General features: G+C 35.2%; 1 protein-coding gene across 3 annotated transcripts in view; it reads right to left on the bottom strand.

The window, feature by feature from the left end:
• VPS50 (VPS50 subunit of EARP/GARPII complex) overlaps nt 1–21949 on the bottom strand; it is a 119895-nt gene extending 97946 nt beyond the window's left edge. For 2 of the 3 annotated variants that reach the window (XM_033194767.1, XM_033194769.1), the window contains exons 1-4: nt 21789–21949; nt 14710–14778; nt 1606–1728; nt 446–517 (exon numbers count right to left, since the gene is read on the bottom strand). In XM_033194767.1, the coding sequence (XP_033050658.1) occupies nt 446–517; nt 1606–1728; nt 14710–14778; nt 21789–21821 (297 nt within the window). In that variant the 5' untranslated portion in view covers nt 21822–21949. The remainder of the gene's footprint in view (nt 1–445; nt 518–1605; nt 1729–14709; nt 14779–21788) is intronic. The other variant, XM_033194768.1, reaches the window with a different exon arrangement.
• Nucleotides 21950–22929: the final 980 nt, after the last annotated feature.

The raw sequence follows: 22929 nt of genomic DNA, 5'->3' as shown, positions 1-22929 counted from the left end.
GAGGATTATTTGAGTCCAGGAGGGAGAGGCTGCAGTGAGCCATGATCGTGCAACCGCACTCTAGCCTGGGCAACAGAGCAAGACCCTGTCTCAAAAACCAAAAAGGAATACTCAGTTACAAAACTATGGGTAGGGAAATCATACGTGTATGACAAGGAGCCTAAAGGTACTTACTAATCTAAAACAAAGTTCAAAGTTCTTTGATCACATTTAGGATTCCAGAGAGAAAATTCCAAGCTCTAGAAGCAAATCTATCAAGGAACATAAGGAAAACCATATGCATTAAATTTTTAATATAAATGCATCATTTGAATCAGTTATATTAAATAACAAGATTTGTTTCTATGTTAATTATTAGTTTAAACCATAAATCTGCCAACATTATACCTCTCTGTTGTGTTTCATCTAAAGTCTTGTCAGAAAGAAATGTTTTTTTTTTACTTACCGCAGCTTGCTGTTGTTTCAATTTGTCTCTATACGCCTCTAATTCTTGCAAATTGAGAACAGGTGGAAGCTTCTGCAGAAAAAAAATTCATGAATGAAAAGGAAAAAATAAATTGTTTAATTTGGTTTCATTTACCTGGACCCTTCTGACTAGTGAACTACAAACTGTGCATACAAAACAGTGTCACATCCCACTGCCCTCCATGCTGCCTGTTCTCCCAAACTCCCTCCTAGGCTCCAACCACAAAAACCTATACATCTTTAGTACACAGTCCTCTGGTTCCATCCCTCATTCAGCCTTGTTACCTCCACTGCTGCTGCTCTGCCTTCTGAGAAACCCCACTACCACTGGGGATTCCGGACCCTAGGCCGACAGACACTGCTGCCACAGCCTATGTCAGGAGAATGTGAGAAAGTAACTAACCTAACCCCAACTCTACCATCCACAGATATATCTCATTTGTTTATGACAGAACTCAAAACAGAGTTCTCCTCTGGAATATTACAAACCATAAATACTACTGTGTGACCGTTGTTGGACTACAATATGGATCACATCAGCTTTCAGAGGACAGTATGGGAAACTAACCAAAAAATGCATACCATTGTGTATACAGGGAAACACTCTCAGTCAACTGATTGATGAAACTTCAAACTGAGTTGGGGACTGACTGTGAATAATGCATATAAAGTATATATGCATACGGCATTTGGTTGTATCTAAAACTAAATTTCATTATTCTGGCTTTTGTTAAAGTTCTATAAATTTAAAATGTCAGTATTATAAACACTATAGTATAAGAATTTTTATCATAACTAAACAATTATGTAAATACATATTTCGTAATTAAAAGTTTGAGCTTCTCTAAACATAGACAATATAAAATAGGATAGAAACAGCATACTAACACATTAAAAGCTAACAATTGAAAATCAAAAATACAGAAATGTTTCCCTGAACGGCTGTATTTAAAGTTACATTTAAAAAATAATAATTTCATCACCAAACAATGCTGACTGTTGATTTAATCACAATGTGGTAATCACAGACCTATTCTGGTATCAAAAATATATAAATGCCTCAAAAAAGCATCCAAATCTCACAAATCCAATCACTGAACAAAATACGCCTTAGTTATGTTTTAATGAAATTCTGTTTACCTCCAGCTCATATTTAACAACATCAAACGAATCCGCAGAAAAATATACTTGTTCAATACTATTAATAAGCTCTTGTTCAGCTTGAGGGTCACTTGGCTGTTCTCGAAGTTCCCTGAATTCTTCCTTTAAGAAAAAAAAAAAAAATCATAATTATAGTAATTGTAGCTGTTAAAATTCCACCTGCATGGAAATAAATGATCATTTGTCTTAACAGTCACATCTACCTGCTACAATTCTGACCAAGGAAACAAACCAACAGAAACCAGAAAAGTTCATAGGAAATTAGGAAATAGCCAACCATTAACACTAACAACTAGGGAAGAAAACTAGCCAGTTTGAACATTCAGATTTTATCCTCAATTGCTTGCATGTCAAGAAGGTTGAAAAAAACGCTAATATTCAACAAAAGAAAAAAAAGTGACTACCTAAACCTATCATACATACATATCACAGATATATACATTTTACATTTAGAATATTTAATAACATTCTAAAATCTGTCTCACAACAGATAATAAGGGAAGAACACCTCAACAACTTCTGGGTCACAATCAACTTTGGAGCCCTGAACAGAAGACATCAACTCTGCAAAAAAAATCTCAGCACTCACCTAAGAAACAGTGGCTCCAGAAAAGGTTCCCAAATTTAGTTCTGTAATTCTAAGAAGCTTCCTTCAAAGTGGATTGCTGTTACAATTAATGATCTGATTATGAACCTAAATTTCTGTATATGATAAAATGCTTTCTTTCTAATGATACAGAATGGAGGTTATGTAGATTTGAAGAAGAGCCTGACAAACAAATCCCTAAACCCAATGTCAGCATCCATATCCTATGCAATTTCACTGCACAATCAGATAAAGCTTCAGTTAACTAGTAAATTTTTACAATTCAGATACCCACTCCCCTGCCACACTAGTTAATCAAGACATTATTATAGACACATAACAAGTTAGCCATTTGATTTTTAATTCAAATTAACCTCAAATACATTTATATACACAAAAAAGGGACTACTGTTTTAAGTCATTTTACAGTAATTAAAATAACACAAAAATACTAAGGAAATACACAAAAATTATCTGGTCAATTAAAGAACAGTATATTTTTCTTTTTTCTTTTTATTTTTTATTATACTTAGAGTTCTGGGGTACATGTACAGAATGCGTAGGTTTGTTACTAGGTATATACGTGCCATGGTGGTTTGCTGCACCCATCAACCGGTCATCTACATTAGGTATTTTTCCTGATGCTATCCCTCCCCTAGCCCCCACCCCTCAATAAGCCCTGATGTATGATGTTCCCCTCCATGTGTTCTCATTGTTCATCCCACTTGTGAGAACATGCAGTGTTTGGTTTTCTGTTCTTGTGTTAGTTTGCTGTGAATGATGGTTTCCAGCTTCATCTATGTACCTGAAAAGGACATGAACTCATCCTTTTTTATAGCTGCATAGTATTCCATGGTGTATATGTGCCACATTTTCTTTATACAGTCTATACTTGATGTGCATTTGGATTGCTTCCAAGTCTTTGCTATTGTGAATAGTGCCGCAATAAACATACGTGTGCATGTGTCTGTATAGAATGATTTATAATCCTTTGGGCATATACCCAGTAATGGGATTGCTGGGTCAAATGGTATTTCTAGCTCTAGATCCTTGAGGAATTGCCACACTGTCTTCCATAATGGTTGAACTAATTTACACTCCCACCAACAGTGTAAAAGCATTCCTATTTCTCCATAACCTCTCCAGCATCTGTTGTTTCCTGACTTTTTAATGATCGCCATCCTAACTGGTGTGAGATGGTATCTCACTGTGGTTTTGATTTGCATTTCTCAAATGACCAGTGATGATGAGCTTTTTTTCATATGTCTGTTGGCTGCATAAATGTTTTCTTTTGAGAAGTGTCTGTTCATATCCTTCGCCCACTTTTTGATGGGTTTTTTTTTCTTGTAAATTTGTTTAATTTCTTCGTAGAATCTGGATATTAGCTCTTTGCCAGATGGATAGATTGCAAAAATTTTCTCCCATTCTGTAGGTTGCCTTTTCACTCTGATGATAGTTTCTTTTGCTGTGCAGAAGCTCTTTAGTTTAATCAGATGCCATTTGTCCATTTTGGTTTTTGTTGCCATTGCTTTTGGTGTCTTAATCATGAAGTTTTGCCCAGGCCTATGTCCTGAATGGTACTGCCTAGCTTTTATTCTAGGGTTTTCATGGTTTTAAGTCTTATGTTTAAGTCTTTAATCCATCTTGGGTTAATTTTTGTATAAGGTGTAAAGAAGGGATCCAGCTTTCAGTATATGGCTGGCCAGTTTTCCCAGCACCATTTATTAACTAGGGAATCCTTTCCCCATTGCTTGTTTTTGTCAGAGATCAAAGAACAGTATATTTTTCAAATAGAGACATTCTAGATTATTTTATTGTGGGGCATATTTTTTATTTGTAAAAAGAGCTCTGCTCAGATATCTTTTAGAGTTTAACTTACATGTTGTATTTGTAAAATTAACTATAAAATTATTCCCTATTAGTAATTTCAAGCTAAAAAAAATAGAACAAATCTAAAACTCAAGAAAATAGTTGACTGTTTAAATATAAATTCCAATAAACTTAAAAGAGAAGGCAAACTCATAAATATCAAACCTGCATAATCAAAAATGTTTGGAAAGGAAAAATCCCTCTTCTGTACTAACTCATAAAATACACTGAGAAAAAAAGGTCAGTGACATAGCCATCACTGAGTCAGCCTGCAATCAGCTACTATGAGTGCAGTAAGAAATCCGGGGTCCTAACAGTGGGAGCTACATTCCCAAAGGAGTTTATCTACAACACATGAATCCATTTAGCACCCTGGACAGTGGTGCTGTCACACAGACTTGGTTAAAACTCACACGTGTGGAAGGGAAGGTTACCAACTAGCCTATCAACAGGCAGCCTCCGTGCATCCAATGGAAATATGAAATGAAAGTGAGACATGAAATGGAAGAGGAGGTCTGAACTTCCTGGCAATCTCTTTCCCTAAAAGTCCACAGACATTTGAAATACCAGCTTCAAATACTGTAAGCTAAGGGAAGGGAGGAAATAAGGCCCAAGTGAGGACATGGCAACATTGCCTCCCTAGGAATTCTGCAGTCTGTAGTAATATGAGCAAATAAATGCAGGTGATATCATTCAAGACAAAATATTTGAAGATTACAAAAACTGTTATGATTTTTTTAATCAGAAATAGAGTCAAGCTAGAAACTAAAATAGACTGCAATGATTGAGTACTTTCAAAATAAAGCATAAATGTCAATGACATATAACACCATGCTGAGGTTCTCCATATAGTACCTAATTGATTAATAAGAAGGTAAAGATACTCAGATTTTTAGCTGCAATTCCATTACTAACCCTCAGCAACTTAGTCTCTTCATGCCTAGTTTTTTGTTTTGTTTTTTTTTTTCCACCTGTAAAGGGCAAACATGCATTCTTTCTCTCTCTGTGTGTGTCTCTCTCTGTCTCGGTCTCTCTCAAAATGACAGTGAAACAAATATCCAAATTTATTAAGAAAGCCAAAGAAAAAACATAATTTTAAGTATCTCACAAGTGTACATTTCAAAAACATGATGACTCTGTAAAAGGAGTACAATCTGTATATGTATGTCAAACGCTATTCTTTCCTAAAGAACTAAGCAATTAGTATCACAGAAAGCATACAACCCCATATAATTTCAAAGAACTGACATGGAACACCTGACACTCTGAAGTGTAAGAAACCTGGACAAAGGAAAGGAATAAAACCTAGAAAATTAGAAAAAGAACGTAGCATACAAACCAGAATTAAACCTAAAACAAATGCCCCCATGTAACATTATTTCCCTATAAAATATCCTCTCCTTTAAAACAATTTCATAGCTTCTATGTGAAAATATACATCTGAACTGGAATTTATTCAAACCCCCTTCTGACTAGAATCCCGATCACCATGTTCTTTTTAGTCCCACTGAACTAGCAGTCTGTAAAGCTCTGCTTCTACCTAATCATTGTCTAAACGTTTCATCGCTGTTAGGGATGCCTGCTCAATCAGACTGTACACTTCTTGAGAACTGAGATTTCTCTTCATTCTGCATCATGCTGCTCCACAGTGCCAAGGCACACCGTAGATAGTAATCATTGATCAAACTAAAATTAATTTATAGTTAATTGCCAAAAAATGAATATAAGACAAAAGGAAAGGAAAAGACAATATGTTCTTGTTTCAATAGTCAAAATTTTCCACAAACTCTTAGTAAAACATTTCTTTATTTTAATTAGAGATAACAATGTGAACTGATTTAGGAATATTTTATACACGTAAATAAGAAAAATAAACAGAAGCAACCAGATTGCATATTTTTAACACAATTACTCCATAATTTAATAGAAACTGATTTCCTAGGGTGGGAGATGTACAAAAATACACAATTCTTCACCTAAAATAGAACCAATACATAGGTGTGAGGCCAAATTTTACATAAACAAAACAAACAAAAGGTTTCCTATTTAAAAATTACAAGGCAAAATTGGGGAAAATGAATACCAAATGAAACTTCTTATACCATATTTAAACATGTGATTTAAGAAAAAAATTATAATAATCTTAGACATTCAAACTAAGTCTGGGATAAAATATTTCAGCCTTAAAAATGTTTAAAACATTTTTATAATAAATTTTATGTCACATAGTAATTAATAAATACATAGTCACATTAACAGTGATATAAATGCTCTCTAAAACTTGAAAATCCAAAAATAATTTGTTAACAACTACAGGCTACCAAATGTGCTGCCACACAACTTGCTGTCAATGGTAATCAACTAAGCAAAAAGTATATCAGCGTCACCCCAGAATTACAGCTGGATAAAAAACTACAATTAAAGTAATGAATTGGAATAACAAAAAGGAGAAAACAAAAGCATAAAAGGTAAAAAATGAATAAATCAAATCTCTCTCCCATACTATCATCAGAAACTAACCTGCCTACTTTCAAAGCTCTATAATCTTATCTTTCCCCCCAAAAAAAAATTCCATTTAACAATTTTTTAAATTCCCACTATGTAAACATTTCCCATACTAGGTCATACAGGAATACAAATGAGTAAAATATAGCTCTTCCCTCAAACAGTTAAGTAATAGGAAGGATCAGACGAATAAGTAAGAAATGACAAAGCACGGCAGAACATAAGGGTGATGCAAAAGGAAGGCATCAGACAGTGGGTTCACATCTGATGGAAGAGGTGGCATTTGGAAAATATGAGAGAATAGGTAGAATTTCAGATTTAGACATTGGGGGAATAGGGTTACAAATATAAAGCAAAGCAAAAGTAAAAATATTGAATCAGGAAAGTGCACAACAGGTTAAAGCAATAAAGGGTGGCTTCCGCAGGATAGAAAAATGTCACAAGGGAGAGCCTGCATTGTACCCCAAGAGACAAATGCAACAACTGAGATTTGTATAAATTCAATATATTTTTTATATATTAGAACCATATTTTCTTCCCTAAAAATAAAACATCTTAACACATATCACTGCCTCAGGTGCTTTATCAAAAACAGGCATAAATATTCAATATTTTCTTAATGTAATAAACCAAGCAGAATTCAATGTTTTAGAGGCTGTGTTTTTCCGGCAGTCACAACACGCAATAAGGTTGCATATAATACCACCCAGTCTATTTTTCTATTTTGATCATGTCTGAGATAAAGCTACATGACCATGCACATAAATGTACATCAGAAATGTAACTTTATGAAAAATGAAGAAAAACAATCATAGTAGAGATTTAAGTCAACATCTTTGATTTAGCCAAGATACTTTTCCTCACAATACAACAAAAAAGATTTTATGGGAATTGGGGATTCAGCTCTATAAAACAATTTGAGCCCTCAAATGTAAGGCATTATAATACACTCCCAGTACGTTTATGGTTTCTAAGGAACTAGACTATAACTTTGCCAAGAAATTTTCCACTTAAGAGTTCATCACCCAAGGGATGGTATTCAAGTTTAGGAGGAAAAAAAGAGAGACTACTAATTTTGTATTTAACCACTACTTTTAAATTATCTAAAATATCACACTAATTAAAACTACTAATCCAAATTCAGGGCTCTTAATTCTATTCACTTTTATAAAACGTTAGTTATGACAGCTTAACAGTTTTCCTTACCATTACTAAATTCAATATTTTCTGCAATTTTGAAAAGTAATTTAACCTAATTTCTAAACCCACATAACAGCTTGGAATCTCATTATCTTCAATACTAGGTTTTTATTCAAACAAAAATATGAATGCAAATCTTCACTTCATAGGTCAGATTTTAAAACTCTGCTAAAAATATACAGAAAAATGAAATGCACACCAACTCCTCTTTCTGTACGTAGCTCACTAGACCACAGTTCATATTATACACCTGATTATATAACTCAGTGGCAGAAATTAGTGCTTAAATAGCTGATTATATAACTCAATGGCAGAATGCAATGTATGTACATGTGTATGTTGGGAAGGAAAGAGAAATTTTGCAAGCATGATTTGGGGTTTGCCACAGCAAATCCCTTATCAAAGACTTTTTTTTACTGTTTGCAATTCTTCATTCGTCAACAAAAAAAATCTATTCTGTTATAGGGAAAACAGATGCTATAACCTTACCAAAGTTAACATCATGTTAGGGCTCTAACTGAAAGCAAAAAAAAAAAAAAAAGTGTTTAGTCACCAAAATCTAAAACAGAGCTAAAAATAAGGACAAAACATGAAGTTTTCAATATTCAGTCAGTATTACAACAATCATAAATCACTGAACAGAAATAAATTTTATCTCTTTCCAAATGAAACAGGATTCAAAACTTATTTCAAGATCACAGATACCCTAAAACCATATGCCACATAAGTTTATAACGAATTGTCAGATGTCTGATTACATGAGGAAATGGCACATTCTCCTAAAATCCCACTAGAACAACAGTAATAATCCATCAAAGATTCCTGGTTCATCAGTTTCTGTGTGTGTTTTAAATAAACTTATCTTTTAAAGCCTACCCTGTTTTTCTTCAGGCTTTTAGTGCCACCTTGTGGAATATTATTGAAGTTACAATTTAAAAGGAGGTTTTGGGCAAAATGATTTATAGAACATTTTAATAAAAGGTTATTGGATCACATTTTAATCCAGCTTTATAACACAATCAAGTGATTAAGATGATGTATTTTAATGTGTGCCAATGCCTGTCCTTTCTGGGGCTAACACTGAAGAAAAGATATATCATAAATCAAGATATATGGAGAAAAATCCAGTGTGTACATCTTAATTTTGTTTTTCTTTTGTTTTCAAACATCTCATCAGACACTTTCTCTAAAAGATAATAATACTGTCTAATCTGAGAAAAGACAACACCACAGCACCTTAAATCCCAGTGCCTTTTACAGGTTCTTCCACCTTCCAAATCCAATAAAATCATCAATCTCAAATTCTGCTTTTTAATGTCCTTCCAATGTAACCCTTCTCCATTTCCTATACCTTATGTTCCTTTTTTCTTCTTAATCAGTATCCTTGTTCCCAACCTCTACTCAACAACTTAAACTATAATATTTCTTTAAAAAATTAATCACCAACTCTAAAAGATCCTGAATATACTTCATCTATTCCACATCCTCTCCTAGCTGAACTCTATTGTGCCTCTACTCCTCTGCAATTATCTATTTTTGCTTGTCTCCCCGACTCAGGTTGAGTTAGGAACAGTCTTGTACCTCTTTGTATCTTCAATGATTAGTAACTGCCTGGTTCCATAAGTGTTTGCCAAATGGACTGTATGAATGAACTTATATGATTGCTATGAAAGAAGGGTTAAGAATCTCAAAGCATCTGAAGCTATGAGAAGCATAATTTCATTAATGGTTCAAGGGAACACAACTAAATACCGTTGGCCATGAGCACCTAAGAAAAACTCTTAAATGATTTTGCAGATCCATAGTTAGAGGCTCCCTTAGAACCACCTGCAAAAGACACCTGTCCTAAATGATACCTAATTCTAAATTGAAAGTCTTTATCATAATCTCTAAATAAAGTCTCCTAGTCATAAACCTCAATACTAATCCTCTCTGATATAGACACCAATATGCAAATCTTCTAACAAAAACTGCTCAAAAAATTCTTTAGAACGTATATTTATTCTATCATACTCCCCCTACAAAAATTACAATATAGAAACTATAAAACATTCGAGCTACAAGTACTCTAAAAAAGTCATCTAGTTCAATAGCATCTTTTCACAAATGAAGAAACTGAGGCACAAAGCATTAAAATGACTTCCTTTCAACAAGCTGAATGTTTAAGTCAATACTTGAACCTATGTCTCTTGAATGTGATTCAAGCACACTTTCCACGAATTTTGGTAAAACTGTAAACCAAGCTCTGCAGTTAGCATGTGGTTTTAGGATTCTTTTAATGGATTTTAAGAAGTCAAGTCAAATCGGTTTATCTGATTTCACAGAGGTACTAGAAACTCTAGAAAACATTCTGCTCAAATTCCTAGAATGTATATAAGCAGAAATGCTTCAGAGTAGGCGGGTACACAATAAATACTTGTTGAATGGATGAAGTATAAAATATTTAAACAAATATATTCTCAAATGTTGACTGCAACATTTATTTTGTCACTTCATACTATATTTTTCTTTCATGAAAAAAAATCAAAAGTAAACCAATTAATAGTAAAGACAGTTGAATCCCATTACTATTTATGAGTTAATTAAATTGAGGACAAGAAAAGTCTTATTAAAGAATACTATGAGGAAGCAACGTTTCAGTAAAAATTCATAAAACAATATTAGTATCAATACTCTTTTTCAGGTTCATATTGTGCCACTGTGAAAGTACTATGAAAAGTGTTTATTAATAAAGGTTGGATGTAGATTTATAAGGTTCTGAATACTAGTATTTTTACTTTTTAATCTGGGTTCAACAAATACTCTCAAACACAGTCCTACTAAGTTCTATAACTAATAACATTTTGGCTCTGACTACTATCATATATTATAATAAATACTAGTTTTATTCTTAATTCTTGTAACCAATTAAGTAAAATACATTTCATGTTTAAATGGAGAACAAGCTTAGAAAATGCTACCTAATTTCTTATATCTTTACCTCTGCATGAAAATCCCACTAATTTGAAATATAACAGAATCTATTTCGAAGAATGAAATTTTAGGTCATTCTATCTTATCCTACAAAAGTTCTCGGTAAAACTTTCAAACTATTTTTTAGAACAGTTCCTCCATTTCCTGTTGCTCCATTGTTAAGATAATATTCTCGGCCAGGCGCGGTGGCTCAAGCCTGTAATCCCAGCACTTTGGGAGGCCGAGACGGGCGGATCACGAGGTCAGGAGATCGAGACCATCCTGGCTAACACGGTGAAACCCCGTCTCTACTAAAAATACAAAAACTAGCCGGGCGAGGTGGCGGGCGCCTGTAGTCCCAGCTGCTGTGGAGGCTGAGGCAGGAGAATGGCTTAAACCCGGGAGGCGGAGCTTGCAGTGAGCTGAGATCTGGCCACTGCACTCCAGTCCAGGCGACAGAGCGAGACTCCGCCTCAAAAAAAAAAAAAAAAAAAGATAATATTCTCATCTTTTTTCACAATTAATATTCACAAACCTGGCTCCACACTGGAATTACCGGGGAATCTCTAAATATTACTGACACTTGCCTCCACTCAAAAATGGTAATTTAATTGGAATTGGCCATGGCCTGGGGACTGTTGATTCTAAATGTACAGCAAAGTTTAGGCACCACTGATCTTAGCACTGAGCTATTTAAGCTAAAATTCCTGAAATCTGTCTAAAAGTTTCCTTTCCTCTAGCAAGTTCTGAAAAGAACCTTAAATATTTTCTACTTTTCTATACTATTTTATCCACCCAAATTCCAAATTTCCAGTATACAGATTACTACTTGACTTGCATCTGCTCTTAAAATGGGGCACAGGATCAGAATGCAGAAATTGTACCAGATAGTTTCTATAGTTTCTTCCCACTTTGAATTTATATAGTTCTAAAATAAATAAATAAATAATACCATCTGGCTTATCAAGCACACCTAGTGACCTTCAATTCTGCTTCACTACACTCCTTTTTCTAGCAAGTTGAAGCACATAAAATTTGCCAGTACTTGACCATTTTAAACTTAAACAGCCATGATTTATCCTAATATTTTTCTCCTACTTATCCTTTATACTAGAACCTTTTCATGTAACAGAACCCAAACTAACCTATTTCTTTCTTGAAAATGCCACTGAAATATCAATTCTCTGTCCCAACTTAGAAAGACATTATGAAAAGAGAGGAGATCATTCCTGAAGACCAGGGAAATGTTTTTTAAAAGTTGTACTTACACTTATGAGTGAGGCAGACCTATTAAATGAAGTTAATGTTTATAAGTTTTCCATATAAAAATTTATAGTGACTACTTAAATAGCACAAATTGTTAAGTTCAAAGAGTACTCCCCTAAGCAAAACTAATGGGTACCTTGCTTTTTAAACCTAGAATATACTGTGAGAATTTTCTATGTAACATATATATATAACTAAATTAAAAACCCAAGCTTCCAAATAATTTCTAGAGTATAATACCATTTTAAAAAGGTTGGGGAGGGAGAGTGGAAAAGTTATACTGACTACTTCTTGTAAAATAACTGCCAATTTCAAAGAGTTTATCTCATCGCCCTATTTCCTTCACAGTATTCTAATTTGTAATCTCCTTACCCCTGGCTTGAATGTAAGTAAGCTCTCTGACAACAGGGAAGTTTTGGCTTTTGGAGAGAACTCTTGTCTTTTCACTGCTATACTGCTAATCCCTAGGAAGTATCTCTAGCACATAGAAACTCAATAAATTTGTTGAATATGCATAGGGAAAAGACCAGTAGGCAATGTTAACCTTGACAGTGTTGGTGATTTTTGTGATTTTTTTTTTTGTTTAGATACCTTTTTCTGTTTATCATGTTTTCTGTTTAGACTATACATTAATTTTATATTTAAAGCAAAGGTTACTTTAAAATAATAATTTGAATTAACATTTTCCATTTTGTTAAAATGCTTTTAATCTTAATTTTAAAAGATCTTAAGTAAAGATATTTTTCAATGACATCAAGAACTAGCAGCAACATTAATTTTAAAGCAATTATATAAAAATAAATCATTAAAATATATGTGTATGATCTAAGTATAAAGTCATATCTACACTGTGAAAAATACTCAACATTACAGTTACATCAAGCTATGCTGTGTAGGGAATTTCTGAATATGAGTCTTCTTAACTCTTGGTATCAGTACTGACTTCAAACCTTATCCAAAGACTCATTTTACTGACTGGAGCTTTGCCACTCTCTGGACCTAGCACTCTTATGTTCTCAGAACTACCCAGAAAGAAGGCAGCAGCTCTGTTCACCCTCCATCATTTGTTATGCTATAAGAGAACACAGAAAAAAACAAACAGGCAGATGAAGCTTGTAGGGATTTCTTAGTGTAAGGTTAAATGTAAGCTTACAGCATCAATACCTTTTTTACTATTAACTGTTTTATTATTTAACTAACTTAGCTTCTTAGTATGTGCTAAAGAGACCAGTGCTTTAGGCTTACTCTTCACCTGAACGATTTATATTTGCTGACCTTTTGATCCCAGACTGGCCACTCCACCCAAGACCAGTTATCCTAAAAGTACAGACAGCACTGGTCACTGATGGAGTTGGGGGTGTACAGTCAATAAGAAGACTGTGTAATGAGATCACCATAAATTCACTACCAACCACTACTGAGCAAACATCATGGCTCGTGGTGGAAATGCAACAGAAAGTTCTTATTAAGACAGTCACGTATTTTTTTAAAGAGGCTCACTCATCAATTTAACATTGATTCTGCAATATGTAATACAATCGAATTAAAGGTATGTTCGTAATGCATGATCACCTTTTTCTTAAGTCAAAGAAATAAAGAGAATTATTGTCAATTAGGATTTATAGCTATCTCTTATTTCCCAACCTTTTCATAGTCCATAATTTTTAATAACATTATATAAAACTATATGGAATTTTTTTTTAAGTTTTTGTCTGAACCACTTCATGCAAAAGAGTTGGTTATAATTTTATTGCATTTGGAGAATACGTTTGGGTCTAACCCAAAATAAAAGCAATACAGTAAGTACAAAATTCACTTGAGCAGGCAAGGCACCTGAAAGAGATGAGAAATCATCCTCCTAAGGAGCTGACACTGAGGTGTAAGGAGAGGCCTTAAACTGCTGATCAAAAGAAGCACGCCCTGTGTTTTCAAATGCCTGATGCAGAAAACAAACAGTATTTTCACGTGTCACTCTCAAATTAAAAAAATACAAAAACAGACATTCAGAAATGCCAACTTAATCTGTGATGGAGCAGCTATTCACATGGGCAGCTCCCACCAGCAACACTCCAGAAAAACAGCAGGGATTTAACAATACTTAATAATTCTGAGGGGAATCCAGCTAGCTTTCAAATAACCTATATAAAATTTGTAAACTGAGAAATTCACATGAATATCAGACAATCAAAATCTAAAATTCCTACAATCTAGGAGATAAGTTATACAATTCAGTATAAACACTATGGTTTAGATGTTTATTGAAAAACCTCTGCTCCACAACAAAAATATAATCATGATTTTTGGCACAGTGTTAAGAGTATAAAAAGTCAGTAGTCAATTATTTCATTTTATTTCTACAAATTACAGCAGATAAATCAATAAGAGTGTGTGTGTGTGTGTGTGTGTGTGTGTGTGTGTGTATACACACATATATAACTGCTTTCAGGCTAAGAATTTAATATAATAAATTCCAAATTTGTCAAGTTTGCATTTTTTGCTTTGCTATAATGAATCATACATACTGCATCCCAATGTGTAATGAAACAAGCTCTACACCTACTGTACAATAAAAATTTACCTAGCTTATCTTAACCACCATCTGCCTGTGGGAAAGAAAAGCTTCTGTGAATCAATTATTATGATCCAGAGGCAACCATATTTTCTTAAGGAAATAAAAAGTCACGCTCACACATGTAGATCCATACCTTTCCAGGGACCCGGAGACTCTCTATGGCACCAAGATCACTGAGGCTTTCTTGAGGGCTTTTCAGACCCTTAAAAAAAATAAGATAAGGAAAATTTTAATCACGCTGAAGAATTATAAAAGGATGGAATACACCTACTGAAACAGAAATGACCACTTTAAAAATAGAAATTTTCCTGCTTCAAAATATGGAACACACATTCTAAAAGTAATCATCATTTAACACATATAGTACTATTACTAAATCAGAGAATGATGTACTTCTGGTATTTTAAAATAGAAGAGTATTATACAGCAATTTTACAACTAATGGTGGAAGTCTAAGTCATCTATGATTTAAAAACAGCCAAAAGTAAAGAAACTTACATAACAAAAAGCATTCTATACAAGCGCTTGTATATACAATAATAATTACTAAATCAATCAGGAAAAAAGTCCAAGCAATAGTAGTATGATTTACAGATGCAATATGCTAACCAACTAAGCTAACATATAAGTAATCCCTTCATTTTACTTGATTATTTCCCACCAACATATCTAATTCATGCTGCATAAATTAAGATTGAAGTCTCATATCTCACTGTCTTTTACCTGTCCTTTAGTTCTTTGGTGCCCTGTACTTTCTATATTCACATCAACTGAGGGATTCTGAAAGCTTTATCTGTACCAGGGGAAATTATTAAAATAGAAAGAAATCAGCAGTTAGCATTTTCTTTAAAATCCTCTTTTTAAAAATAGACTATTCAAAGCAGACAATTAAGGTCCCTGCAATATTAGTTTTTAGGCAAAATTAGCTATTATTAATTTGAGGAGAGATTGATGATACAAATTGTCCTTTAGGTGCCCTATATTGAGGGTTCTTAGTAACCAAAATACATGCTATGCTTATGTTGACTATTTGAGACTTAGAACAGAGCTTGCTTATCTTTAAACTATAGAGATGTGTATTTTCTCTTCCCTGTTGTAAAATAGCACTAGTCATAGCTACACTTTTTTATTACAAAGTGCTCTGCCTCAACCCCAAGTCTTTCATTACCCCCAGAATATCTAGCCCACCCACTCTTCTCTCCCCTTCTCTCTCTCTTAGACACACTTACCACTCCAAGAAATGAGAAAGCAATACACCACTTTCAGAATTACCTCCTCCACAGTCTTCCTAAATCCCTAAGCTTCAAAGAACACAGTATTTCTCAGTATAACCCTTGGATCATGACCATCAACATCACCCAGGGAACTCGTTAACAGTAAGATTCGTAGGCCCTAAAATAAACCTAATGAATAGGTTTCTCTGGATTTGGACCAGGAATATGCATTTTCCAAAACAATACCTCAGCAAGACATCTTCCAAGACAATACCTCAGCCAAAGTAGTAAAGCTTTAAATTTTAAATGTATCTTTCTCTTCCAAACTTTAAGTCCTAAGGAAAGGGAGAGGCAAAGTCCTATTTGCCTCTGTAGCCCAGTGGTTAGCAAAGTTCCAGAAACAGAATAAACAACAAAGAAATGAGTAAATTATTAGGTAGAAGTCATTGGTCAGGTTCCAATCTCCAACAAATTAGCACATTGTTCCCATGGGAATATGTAATTGATTGCAAAAAAATTTCTAGGAATACCTGCTGGAAAAAGAAAGGCCTAATGAGGTTTAATATGCCTTTCAATGAGTGAGGGAGAAAAAATATGTTACTAGTCTTGGGCAGTTTGTTCTTCCCTGTCTTGAATTCTTACCAACAGTCATGAGGGAATAGCATCAAAAGTGGTAAAGAAGGCAAGGCTGAGCTACCAAACTACACTTCTAAATACATTATATACACACATATGAAAGTAAAACTTCCCAATTTGAATCCAAATCATGACCACCCCTAAAATATATTTTTAAAATGTAATTGACATGTCTTTTAAACAAACATTTTTTAAAGTACACATGCTCCTAGACTTACAAATGGGGTTATGTTCCAATAAGCCCATCATATGAGAACATATGGAAACATACAGAAGAAAACAGACACTGAGACTGCCTGAGGGTGGAGGGTGGGAGGAGAGAGAGGATCAGGAAAATAACTAATGGGTACTAGGCTTAATACTTGGGTGACAAAATAATCTGTACAACAAACCCCTGTGACATGAGTTTACCCATATAACAAACTTCTATAGGTACCATTGAACTTAAAATAAAAAAATTTTTTAAACCCATCATAAGTGGAAAATACATTTAATAATCTCAATAAAATCATCATAAACTCAAAAATTCATTAAATGAAACCATAGTAAATCGGGGACCATCTGTATAGATTTGCTTAACTAATCTAACAGAAATCCCTAAAGAAATATATCATATTTAATTTCTCTTTCCCCAGCGCTACTCTGTAAAGAAACCAATGCCTGCATTGTAAATGTGATATATACCAGTATCTAGAAAAAGTAGTCACCACATAACAATTCAATACCAATACACGGCAAATTTCTGCCAAATGTATAAAATAAAAGTAATACAAATTGAAAATCTGTGTACATGTTAAGAGGATGTAGAGTGAAGTGATTATAGTAATGGGCTCTGAAGCAAACCACTTGAGTTTGTATCCTGACTTTCTTGCTGTGGTTTTGAACAACTTATCTATCCTTTTTGTGCATTATATTCTATGATCATTCATAGGCTATTATAAGAAGTAAAAGAGGTAATGTATATGAGAAGCCAAAAATACTGTCTCATATATCTCAAGCATTCTGTGATGATTAACCCTAATTCTTAATATTTTATGACAGAAATGTTTTCCTTTTATCAAAACAGAAATGAAGAATTACATAAATGTCTCAAAGCACATCTGACATTCAACTGTACTTTAGATCTTCAACACTTTATCAATTTTATAAATTTCTACTAACAAGTGAAGTCATTCTTATTTTATCTTCATCTCTCTAAAGCATGAAGTCATGGTTTTAACTGCAGTTCTCTGCCTTTATTAAGTTAAAACTTTGATGCTAATCATTTACCACTATTTGATTTTCTTTTGTATTTTTGTGTTGATAACTCCCCAGTTCAGACATATAGAAAATTCATCATAAATTAACACTTACCTCTGCATTTCCTTTACCCAAATCAGATTAACATTTCAGACTACTTCAGTTATGTCTACATTAATCCTCATTTTCCATTTATGAAACCACCAACTATGTCTTATCCATCAAAGCAGCATCTGTGATGATTTGTGTTTCCTTCTCTTTCAGCAAAACTTAAGTGTTTACACCCAGTCCCTAATTTCTCTCCCCCTATTTTCTCCTGAACGCATTCTGATCAGGCTTTCCTCCCCACAACTTGATGAAAACTGCTGTAGTTGGGGCACCAAGGACCTCCATGCTGCTCAATCCAAAAGCACATTTCTCATTCTCACTCTCACCTTACTTGACCAATCTTCAGCATTTAACACAGCTAATCACTCCTTACTCTTTTCAATTCTTTACTTGGCTTCAAGGCACTCTTCTAGGTTGTTCTCTTTATCACACATTCATGCAACAAATATTTATTGAGCATCTGCTATATTCCAGGTGCCATTCAGGAAGCTAAAGACTTCTTACCTCACAAGCTACATGTTCTCATTCTGCTTTCCTGGATCCACTGCTTCCCCCTGAATTTTAAACACTGGATTCTCAAAAGCTCCAACCTTAGATTCTTTGTATATCTACACTCATTCCACTGTGATCTTAACCAGTTTATATGCAATCTACATGTTTGTAACTCCCAGAGTTTTAGCTACACCCTGGATTCGCCCCATAAATTCAGATTCATCTGGCCAACTGCCTACTGTATCTCTCCAGTTGAATATTTAAGAGGCTGTCAAATTAAGTACAAAAACCATGTCCCTTCCCTCAATCTGTTCCTCCCTCAGTTTTATCCATCCGAGGAAATCACAATTACATTCTTCCAATTGCTGGGGCCAAACTATTTTGAGTCATCCTTAATGCTTCTCTTTCCCTCACAGCCCAAACCCCATCTGTCAGGAAATTCTGTCACCTCTACATTTACAGCATATTCACAATCTGACCTCTTTGAACACTTCTACCACTAGGGTAGAAGGCCTACACTCACCCTCTCACCTGGATTACCATAGTAGCCTCATCACTGGTCTTCCTGGTTTTGCTCTTTTCCCCTCTTCAATCTATTCTTAAAACATGGGTCAGAATGGTCTGTCTGAAGTGTTATGTCTGATTATATCATTCCTCTATTTGCCATTTCACTCAGAATGAAAGCCATGATCTTGCTATTATCTATAAGGTACTATATGATCTAGCTTCCTGCCCTCAGTCATCTAACCTTATCCTGACCTCATCTCCCACTACTCTTCTCCTCACTCACTTCACCCACACTGGCCACTTGCAATTTCTCAAACAAGCTCCTGCCTCAGGGCCTCTGCATTTGCCTTTCCTTCCATCAGAAATGCTCCTTCCCAAATATCCACATCACAGAGTTCACTTCCTCACTCCCTTCGGGTCTTTTTATATTAGCTTCTCTGCAAGGCCTTCCATGACCATCCTATCTAAAATTATAAGTGACCTCAAATCACCAACAATTCCCAGGACTTTCTATCCTCTTTTCCTCTACAGTGTTTATCACCATGTCTGCCTTAACACTTGTCTTTTTTTTTTTTTTTTTACTTACAATAGTGCCTGGCACAAAGTGCTCAATAAACATTTGTTGAATGGACTGAAAGAACAGAGGCCAGCATAATGGAGAAAGATGAAGAACAGATCTCATTCAAATAAAGAGAGCTAACAAAGCCTTCCTTCCTCCCATTATTTTGCAAACAAAGTTCCCAGGGCAGCTGAAATGCCCAAAAACTTAAATTTCACAGACCTTAATTTCCATCTCTTCACATTAACTCAATATATATTATTAGCACATTCTACAGGTTCAAAAAAAGAAATACTTTCACGTACACTTATTTGTAATCCTATTAAATTTAACCCAATAACAAACTGTACTAATTCAAACCCTCGATGTAAATAGGAGGCACACAAATTTCATACCTCATGGATTCAAGAAATGTGCATCAGTATCAAATATGTGAAAGTCAAGACATAACATATATAATTAGGATAACTTTAAATATGTGTGCAAAACTCCTAATTTTACCTCACTTTGTACACAGTATGGTTCCAGCTTTTTGTATGTGTTCTTTAATGTATTTTTTTCCATTCCAATTAAACACAGGTTTGACGTGCTGAAATTCAATAAGCAACTAAGGCTTAAGTGTTACCATTTTCAGCAAATTGCATTACATTTAGGACACATACACTTATCACTCCTATCTGAAATTTTTTTCTCTCCTCAGTTTTACAAAATGAGGTCAAAAAACCTAAATCAACCACAGCTACCATACAATTATGACAATGTTAACTACACTGAACTGTATGGCAGGCAACAAACTTGAGAGAGCATCAAACTTAGCTGATACACAAAGGTCCAAATTCAGCCTCCCAAAGGCAGTTCAGAGGTATTAGTGGTATAATGTACAAAAGTATATATTGATTTAAAAATCAAACAGGTACCAAAGTCAGCATGAACTTATCTATTGCTTGAATTACTGCAACAGCCTGCTTCCAGTTTTCCTGCTTTCCCACCATCAATGTAGCCAATGTAACTAACGGTCTCTATGTTCAAGCACTTCCTTGATAATGCCCAGGAACTCTGTTAACACCTTAATCTCTTTAACTTCATTGTATCATATAAACACCACTATCAGGCTAACTCCATAAGGTACACATTATTCCTACTTTAAAGATGTGGAAACAGATGCTTAAAAACGTTATGTAACTTGCCGTAAGTCACACAGCTACCACAGGATACAGCAGGACCCAAACTCATTGTCAAGTAAGACGTAGCAGGATGCATAATACCAGTACTTCACATATGTGAGGAACTGACAAATGTTACTAGCCACTTACTTAAATATTTTTATGATTCACAGAACATTTTGATATATATTTTCATACCATTAACAAAATAATCTGACATAACTAAAATAATCATGTAAGGGTCATTTGTGTATTATGCAACAGAAATATACAATTTGTAACCTGCTTATATCTCTCTCAAATTGTGAATTCTTAAATAAGAAAGTGGAATTTGAGTTCTTTTTGTAATCAACAAGAAAAAAATCTCACAAATAAACCTTCCACTAAACGATTATCTTCCACACTCTCCAAACTTTTAAAAGCCATGTTGATTTAAAACTCTAATCTTAATTATCTTTTATATTAAAATAATAAAATGACCAATTCTAGTGAAATATTAAAGTTGAAGTAAATAAAGGTAGCTAAAATAAAGTCATAATCAATAAGTACATAAAAGAAAATTTCTGCACTTCTTAAACGAAGCTGAGGCATTATTACGAGGTCCCTAACATTTATGAGGCAGATTACAAAACAGCCAAAGCTCTTATTCATGAATTTTCATTCTGGGAAAAAAAGAAAAGATCAGTATTTTGCCATAACAAAAATAAATTTTTTAAAGTAGAATTTCACAAAGAGTTTTCACATATATTAGCTTATTGCTGACCCTCATAACAGAACTGTGAAATAAAATGAACAAAAATAATTATTTTTACATCCAGACAAGTAAGCTACAAAGTTTGGGGACTTGCCCAAAATCCAAAAGCTACAAATGCTGTCTTAAAATTATCCGTTTTCACTCTTTCCAGGTCACCTCTACTGCACAGACCACACCACCCTACCCAGGCTATCAGCTCACATATGACAGACAGCCTGGATGCGGAAGACCTTGCAAGGAAGCTGGGGCTGTTCTGGAAAGATGGCAAAAAGAGGAGGAGGGGAGACAAAGATATCCTGATTCCTTCAATGACTTCTTTTTATACGAATGTTTCTGGGAGGCGGGTACCTGCTGGACCAGGGCTCCAATCCAGGCGGCCCAGGTGAGTTTTCCAGGGTGTGCCCCGGCTTCCCAGTCCCCCTGACACCTGCCACCACCCATTAACTTAGGTCTCCGCCCGCCACCGGTTAGGGACAGAACATCTCGGCTCCTCTCACTTCCGAGATGAAGGAAGCCTTTGCTTCAGCTGCCGCGACTTACCTGTCGGGTCATGAGAGATTTAATTTTTTGCATGTCTCAGTCCTGACGAGGGTACCCTGCCTCAAATAGCTAACAAATCACACCGAGCCACTACACAGCTGGACCTGACACAGGGAAGCCATATTGGGTGGTCACGTGGAGGCGCCGACCCAGGTCATCCTGTCTTGCCCTGGGTATGCTGGGAACTGTAGTCTTCTGGCCGCCGGCGATAGTAACAATGAACTAAAATGGCCAGTCCAGGGACTACATCTCCCAGCAAGCAAAGGAGCGGGTGCTTCAGTTAAGCCGGTAAAGCTTACTGCTCAGAGCGACCACTGAGATCGCCGGCCTGACGGAAGGTGCTTGCACTAGGTAGTAGCTACTCTTTGGCGAGACGGAAACCTAAGTCATAGGTGACTAGGGGTTGAGCGAAAGATCAAACTCAGAGGAGACAATATATAAGCCAGGCTGACGCGATGCCCCCTAGGAGTGTGAGGGAGGAAACCTCACCTGGTCTAGAGGGGCGGGGTGAGAGAACGAGAGACTGACGCGAAGGAGAAGGAACTCAAGAAAGGGCTGTCACTGAGAGGTGACCTGAGAACTCGAGACTACCCCGGGCGCGCTGGGTTTGGCCTGAGGAAAGGTGTGCTCTAGGTTGCCCAATGGGCGGCCCGCCAGGGTTAGGGCTGTTCTACCTCAGTCTTGGCATCCCCCGCAAAAGCTCTAAAATCGAAGGATTTTGACGCCCGCCTATTATTTTACCTCCGTACTCTAAGGCAAGTGATGACGGGAAATACGACAACAATAATGAGTATACGTGTCACTTTAAAGTCCTCTTTTCAACTTTTGGCAGTTTAGTCAAATTGGGGAAAGGGACAGGGGTGTCTTTGGGGACACAGTTTTAAAAGGACTTTACAATTATGAGAATATTAGAAGAAGAAGAAAAAGAAAGCGGCCCTAAAGCTAATAATAATAGCTAACACTTATCGAAAGCTGAGTACCTGTCAGAAACGGCTAATAGCTTTAAATATATGGCTTTATTTATCCACACAAGAATCCTGTGGGTTCCCATTTTAGAGATGACGAAGCAAGTATGGCGAAATTAAGGAACTTGCCTAAGATTACTGCAGATGTGCAAGCAGAAACTGAAGGATTGGTCATC

The sequence above is a fragment of the Trachypithecus francoisi genome, unplaced genomic scaffold, assembly GCF_009764315.1.
Source record: "Trachypithecus francoisi isolate TF-2019V2 unplaced genomic scaffold, Tfra_2.0 Lachesis_group4, whole genome shotgun sequence".
Taxonomy (NCBI): Eukaryota; Metazoa; Chordata; class Mammalia; order Primates; family Cercopithecidae; genus Trachypithecus; species Trachypithecus francoisi.
Note: the sequence above shows the minus strand (reverse complement) of the source record. Positions and strands in the feature narration are given on the sequence as shown.